The sequence below is a fragment of the Ostrea edulis genome, chromosome 8 (assembly GCF_947568905.1).
Source record: "Ostrea edulis chromosome 8, xbOstEdul1.1, whole genome shotgun sequence".
Classification (NCBI taxonomy): Eukaryota; Metazoa; Mollusca; class Bivalvia; order Ostreida; family Ostreidae; genus Ostrea; species Ostrea edulis.
Window position 1 is genome coordinate 6,103,780 of NC_079171.1, and position 7,500 is coordinate 6,111,279.

General features: G+C 38.2%; 1 protein-coding gene across 5 annotated transcripts in view; it reads left to right on the forward strand.

Annotated features, from left to right (window-relative positions):
• LOC125661140 (sterile alpha motif domain-containing protein 9-like) overlaps positions 1–7,500 on the forward strand; it is a 223,972-nt gene that overhangs the window by 209,673 nt on the left and 6,799 nt on the right. For all 5 annotated transcript variants that reach the window (XM_056148030.1, XM_056148027.1, XM_056148028.1 and 2 more), the window contains 2 exons: positions 123–202; positions 3,323–7,500. The exon at positions 3,323–7,500 is cut by the window's right edge and continues 690 nt beyond it. In XM_056148030.1, coding sequence (XP_056004005.1) covers positions 123–202; positions 3,323–7,500 — 4,258 coding nt within the window. The remainder of the gene's footprint in view (positions 1–122; positions 203–3,322) is intronic.

Below are 7,500 nucleotides of genomic sequence, written 5' to 3' on the forward strand. Positions count from 1 at the left end.
CATATCTGCTGAAGCTACTGCAGAATGAATTGTCAATTTTGCTGCTGCTGTGTAAACCTGCGCATGCTATGTAATGTTTAGTTGTATTACACACTTTATTAGACTTCTTAACAAATAAACAGATGGAAATATTGCAACCTAGACAGACAAGAAGCGGAATCATCAGATGAAGATGAAGAAAGCGAGATTGTCACAGAGAAAGGTAGGTGAAAAGCATTAAAAGTGAATTAGGAACAGTTGGTATGTTACAGTCTAAAAACAAAACACTTATGAATCATGCTGTTTTGTTTTTATGTCTCTCCTCTTTCAAGGGGAGGCATATTGTTTTTGTACATTACGTCTGTCTGTCTGGCACAAAATCTTGTGAACGCTTCTCCTCCGATATGGTTTATCGGACAGACTTGAAACTTTGTACATTTGTAATTGTACATATTGCCAGGACAGGAGGATCCAATTATTTTCTTAAAGTTATAGTGGATCTAAGAAGGGTGGAGGATGTTAAATACCTTGTGTACACTTCTCCTCCCATATGGCTTATTGGATAGATTTGAAACTTTGTACAATGCTTTATTGCCATTTTTAGGTCACCTGAGTAAACTCGGGTGACCTATTGCAATTGGTTGTCGTCCGTTGTGCGTTAACAATTTAACATTTTTAAATTCTTCTTAATAACTACCACTCCAATTCTTTTCAAATTTAGTATGGATCATCATTGGGACAAGGGGGACATAAATTGTAAATTTCAGGACTCCAGCATCCCTGGGGCCCTAAGGGCGGGGCAAAAACTGCCCAAAATTGACCAATTTTTAAAAATCTTTTCAAGAACCACACACATGTAAGAAAAACTAAATGCATGGTGATGTAGAGTAGAAAGGCCTCTACCAAAATTGTAAATTTCATGATCCCCAGGATAGGGTTTAAGACCCCAGGGCGGGGTCAAACTTGGTATGTAGTGTTTATGTGTTAAACACTTTAATTAATAACATCTTCTTTAGTGCTATTAATAATAAATTGAAAGTAAATGAATATTTAGAAAAAGCAGGTAGTCCTTTACCAAAATTGTCAATTTGATGATCGCAGGGGTAGGGGTTTTGGTATCAGGGTGGGGCCAAAATGATCAGTTACTAAATGTTTGAACAATAGACATTTTTAACTTCTTCTTGATAACTATCATTCCAATTCTTTTCATATTTGGTAAGAAGCATATTTGGAACAAGGGGGGCATAGATTGTAAATTTCCTGATCCCCGGGGTAGGGGTTCTGAACCCAGGGCAGGGCCAAACTTGGTTATATAGTGCTAAATGGGTAGTCTTTTACCGAAATTTTAAATTTGATTTTCTCCAGAGTAGGGGTTCTTACCCCAGGGTGGGGCCAAACTTAGTATATAGTATGCATGTGTAAGTTTGCTGATACTGTGTAAAATCTAAATGCATACTTAGAGATAGCAGAAAAGGATGTACAAAAAATAGTGAATTTCATAACCCAAGTTCCATCGCCAAATGCTCGGCATTAGGTGTGAATGTCACGAGTCCTCGAAGATAACCTAAAAAACGGATGTCCCGTGTCACAGTAGGTGTGACATGCTAAAGAACCCTCACTGCTCAATGGCCCTAAGCACCGAGCATAGTCCTAAATTTGAAGCCCTTCAGTGGCCTTGGTGACGTCTCCATATGAGTGAAAAATTCTCTAGCTAGACGTTAAGCAAGATACAATCAATCAATCAATCTTTGATATTGTGACCTTGGTCTTATCTAAAAGAGGAAGATTGTGTTAGTCATGTTGCTGTTGAGGCATATCTGTGTTATTTGAATTCATTGGTGCCAAGTTGGATAACAACAGCTGAAAAATGGCAGTGCCAAGGTGACTCAGGAGAGTGATGTGGCCCATGGATCTCTTATTCGGATAGTGATCCCTGGGGGTAGGATGAGGTCACAATTGAGGTTCAAAGTTTTAAAGAGGGATATACACAGGTAGGATAAATCTTTAAGAATCTTCTCTCAAGAACAACAGGGCCATGAATAATATGCAAGCATTCCCAGGTAGTGCAGATTCAAATTGGGCTCCCCTTTAGTAGGTTTGAGCTATAATAGGGTATCGAAGTTTTACATAGGAATATGTAAGAAAATCTTATTTTCTAAATTACAGCTGGGCCATGAATACTCCTATTGATATGCAAGTATCTCCAGGTAACGCAGATCATGACCATTGGGGTAGGTTGGGGTGCACAATAGGATATAAGATATTTGAGTGGAAATATAGGATAAATCTTTGAAAATGTTCTTCTCAATAACAGGGTCATGAATACTCTTATTAATATATGTAAGCATTTCCAGATAGTGCAGATTCAAACTTATTGAAATTGTGATCCTCGGGGGGGGGGGGGGGGGGTGTTACGGTGAGGCCACATTAGGGAATCAAGGTTTTATATGAGGATATATAGGAAAACTCTTCTCAATCAAAAAGAAAAGGGTCATGGATACTCATATCAATATGTAAGCATCCCCAGGTAGTGTAGATTGAAGTATGTTCAAATCATAACCATCGGGGATAGGGTGAGACCACAATAGGGGATCAAAGTTTATATTGCAGTATGTAGGGAAATATCTTGAAAATTTCATATTCTGAGTTTTTATTTAGTGACATTGTATCGTGTTTATATTGTGACCCCATGGGGCTAAGTTGAGGTCACGATATGGGGTCAAATGTTTGAAGGAATAAAGATTGCAAAATTTTGAAAAATCACAATTGCTGAACAACAGCAGGACAAAGCTGAGTCATGTGAGCAATATGACCAATGGGCCTCTTGTTTTTATTTACCTATTTTGAGGCATCAACAGCTGGAGGTAAAGTGCCACAGATTTAGACTTATGCATGACACACATAGAAGGGTGCCTGATATATCACAAGAACCTCTTGTCCGCTGACAACTATTTTTATTTGAATGAAGGAGAAAGATGGAATACTTATTTCTTTTAGAGTAACAGGACATTTAGGTTAGAATAAGGTGCTTAGTACCCGTTGATGGTTGTAAGAGGCGACTAGATGGAGGCGGTTCCTCAGGTGAAACCATAAAACGCTAGGCCCTGTGTCACATCAGGTGTGGCACGATAAAGATCCTTCCCTGCTCAAAGGCCGTAAGTGCCCAGCATAGCCCTAAATTTTGCAGCCTTTTACTAGCAATGGTGATGTCTCCATATGAGTGAAAAACTCTCGGGGGGGGGGGGGGGGGGGTTAAACAATGTAAATAAGATACAATTATATCTTTTATAGCCTTCCAGTGACATAAAATGATTCAATATTATTGGACTATTGTTCTTTGCAGAAATAAAACAAGATCGAGGTGGTGTTCTTTGTTTATTGGATACCCATATTCTCTTCAAAGATGTAAAAGCATCTGAAATGAAACTAGTGCTTGCACCATATATGGAGAAAGAAGGAATTGAAGCCGTTCATTTAGAAGTCTTTGACCGACAAAAAATAGATGGACAACTTTTTTCAGAATTTGATATGGTAGACTTGGGGCAAGCATTTGGAGACATGCCAGTTGGAGACAGAAAAAGACTGCAGAAAATTGTTCAGTCAATTTTAAAAGAAGAGTTAGAAAAAGGTCCCTTTCTTCTAATTCCAGCCATGGATTCAGAAACAACTGGAGAAAAAATTGGTGGTGTGACTAAAACTCAATATTATTCAAAAAGAGCTGTTAGTGAAAGTGAAGAAGGTGACTCTGAGACGAAGTTTAAAGAAATATTCCGTACCTTTGATACTCGAGTAAAACCATCAGATGCCTATAGAAAGCATGCAGTTTTCAGAACAAGTAACTTTCATATCTCTGACTTGATAGAACCTTTGCATTGCTTCAGACAAAGGGATGACCTAGATCACTCCTCACTGCTGACATGGATTGCAGAGGAAACTATCAGATTTGCAGGAGCTTGCTTTTCTGACAGAACAAATGGTACTGTGCACTTTGGTATTGCTGAAAATACTAATAAAGATGGCATTTTGGAAGGAAAGGTAGTGGGTTTGCAAATCAATCAATTAAAATTCATGGAGGTTTTCTATCAAGAAATTCAACAAGCCTTCTACAAGGACCAGCTTGGTATTGTATTACAATGCTTAAGACCTCCCCAGTTTGTACATGTGCAGAGCAAAATGTTGACGGAAGAAGCAATGTCACCTCTATTTGTTGTTGAAATTGATATTGTACCAAGCTACAGCCTAACAAACCATGATACTTTCTACATTCGAGAGAAAAAGGAAAAAGAGGTTATCCCTAGAATTTACAAATTTGACAAAAACATCCCAAAAGCTTTGAGGGATGATGAATTTAAGAATTACATGACAACAAAATCCAAAATAGCAGAACATAGAAATTACAAGGAGAAGACTGCTTTGCCATCAAAGACTGATGGAACTTTGCGAGACCAGTTCCTGAATTTTTATACAGCTGGAAGTGAAAAACTTACCAATGATATTTATCCCATCCTCTTTCTCAGCCCCTTAGATAGTGCAATGAGTGAAGATTTTGTGTCTGATAATTTTGAGTTTTTGCTCAACATGGAACCAACTGCAATATTTGATTTTCACTCGAGTCTGGATGGGAAATGTTTGTACAATTTTGTAGAAGCTGATCTAGAAAGAGTCGTTAAAGTTTACACCACAGATAATTTTGACAGAAACAGTGAGGAAAATGCCAATAATCCTGATAGTTTAAACAATGTTCTTGAGGAGTTAAGAACGAGTCAACTCAAACCTTGGATTTTTTGCAATGGGTATGAACCTCTTGAGAAACCTCCACTAAACAGGCTAGAATGGAAGAAAAGAAGAAGTGAAGGCTTCAAAGAAGTAACCAGATTTTTACAGCAAGAAATACCCAATGAAAGGGCCCTCATCGTGTTTCTTATTCTCTCCAAGAATTATGACATCATGCTTGAGGTTGCAGAGGAAGTCATTTTGAAATTTCAGAACCAATGGATTGCAATGTCAGAAAATGAAAGATTGATGGAGAGCTGGCAAGAAGAATTATTGCGAAGAGATAGTGTAGACAAAAAGACCTTGATTGAAAGGTGCATCATTGGGTTACCTTGGAAACATGTAAACAACATTGTGAAAGAAGTAAGTACTTTGTTACCTATGATGTCAAAATGCCAGCTACCAACATCAGCGGGGGCTTTCTGTTATCTGAAAGAAAAAATCCGGAATGAACTTTGTGATTTGGAAATTCTCAGCAGTAGTGAGTGTGAAATTGATGAGATTTGCAGTGATACTCATAAATTAGAAATGCATCGGCAGTATGTGGAGGAAAAATTTTACAAAGGAGGACATGTGACTTGGTGGAATCTTTACTTTGAAGACAATCATGTATTAAGACGAAGTCAACAAGAAAAGATACAAGAGGGTGTTGAAAAACTTCTTGAGCGCAGAGTTGAAGACACTTGGGTACCGTGTTTCTACCTGTTTCATCAGCCAGGTGCTGGTGGGACCACTACAGCACATCAAATTTTATGGCAATTTAGGAAGAAATACAGATGTGCTTTGATTAGAAAAGTAACCGATCAAACGTGCGTTCAACTAGATAGATTGAGATTCTTTGAAGACCCAGACAATCCCAAGCCACCGATCATTCTTATTGATAATGGTGATGAAGAGAAAGTACGGGATTTACATGCTCGTATGGAACATAGAGCTCGAACATCCGGCAAAAGTGATGCAAAAAGAATCTACTGTCTCTTACTTCTCTGTATTAGACGTGCAAACCTTCCCATTTCTACTGATAGTCATACAGTTCAACTAAAACATGAGTTGACTGCAAAGGAGCTTGAGTGGCTGAGAAGAAAGTATCAATCCCTGGATGAAATGTACAAGAACAATAAAGGAGTGGATCCAAAACTTCTTATATCTTTCAATATTTTGAAAGAAAATTTTGATTCAAATTACATAGAACGCACAGTAAAGGAATTTGTTGATAGCATTAATGTTGAAAAGGAAAAGTACCTCATCAAGTATTTGTCTCTGATCAACTCTTATGATATCGATTTTCAGTCAGTACCTTTGAGTGCATTTGATACTATGATGGATGAAAGAAGAAGCAACACAATTTTGTCGATGGGCAGTGTTACAGGGAGACGATGCCATCCATCAAATTTGTGTAGGAATTGGGAAAGCACTTTAAGCCAGTCAACAGTGGTATTGCTGAACAGAAATGCAAGAGTTTCAGCAGGTGTGCAAGTACTGTCTATTGTTAGTAAACTCTTTGCAAAAGCTATACTTGATTACATTGTCCGAAAAGAGAATCTTTGCATTGGTGATGTTATGATCGAGTTCTTGAAGCACCCCCTCTTCTTGGTGGAGAATGCATCAACAAGGCAACTTAAGAAAATTGTTCAAGACGTCTTGAAAAAGAGAGAATTCACAGTAGACCAAAAGAAAGAAATGTTCTCTCCAGTTATATTGAAAGTGGAAGAAAAGGAGGGGAAAGACAAGGCAGCAGCTGTTCTTGAGACTGGTTATGAGAAAACAAAAGATCCCATGCTAGCACAACAGATAGCTCGATTTTACATTCATGTTGGAAACTGGGAGAAGGCGGAGCAGTTTGCAAAATTAGCAGTGGATAGCAAACCTGACAATTCCTATCTTTGGGACACCTATGGTCAGATATACAAAAGGAGATTAACAGACAAATATAAAGAATATATTGCGGATTCAGAAGCTCCCAATGATGTAGAAATACAGGAGATTTTAAAACTAGCTATGAAGGGGATAGAGAAATTTTCCAAGGAACAGAGAGTCAGTGAGAAATCGCATTTTGGTAGGGAAAATGATGCAGGGTACTTTGGAGAAGTACGCCTCATCGTTCAACTTCTTGATTTGATGTATCTGTGGTTTCCTGAAAAAGACAGCAAATCAAATTTACATACCTACCTGGTGAAACTGAGCAATCCAAGGGAGTTTGACATTTTTTCAGAAGAGAGTCGAAAATTCCTGAACAATCTCCAAAATCGCTCGGAGAAGACAATGCAAATTATAGAAGACAAACTTGCTCAACTGAAAAGTGAAAAAGAAGGGGAAATTTTTAAACTGAATACAACTTACAATCCACGACATGAGCTTGTTCAGCTCAGAGAGAACCTGGACAATTATCTGGGGGAACAAACTGGTGAAATACCTAACCATCTGACACCAGATTCGAGAGCTTCTTTCATAAGACGAAGAGTTGTGCGCTTAGGTGGTAGATCTTCGTCGAGTATCTTAGATTTAAGGCACAAACCAAAAGGAGAACAACACTTGGAAGAAATGGCTTTAAAGCTCTTGGAAAACACAAAGTCCCTATTTGCGGGGGTTTTTGATTTTGTTACGTTAATAACGGTGAAGCTTGTTCAAAACATGTCTGTAGAAACCATTCGGGAAGAAGACTTTAAAAATCTTGTTGAATGGAGTAGGAAAGCATATGAGATGACGTTACAGATTGGAGAGAATGAACGGCCACATTTGGAAGCGTTT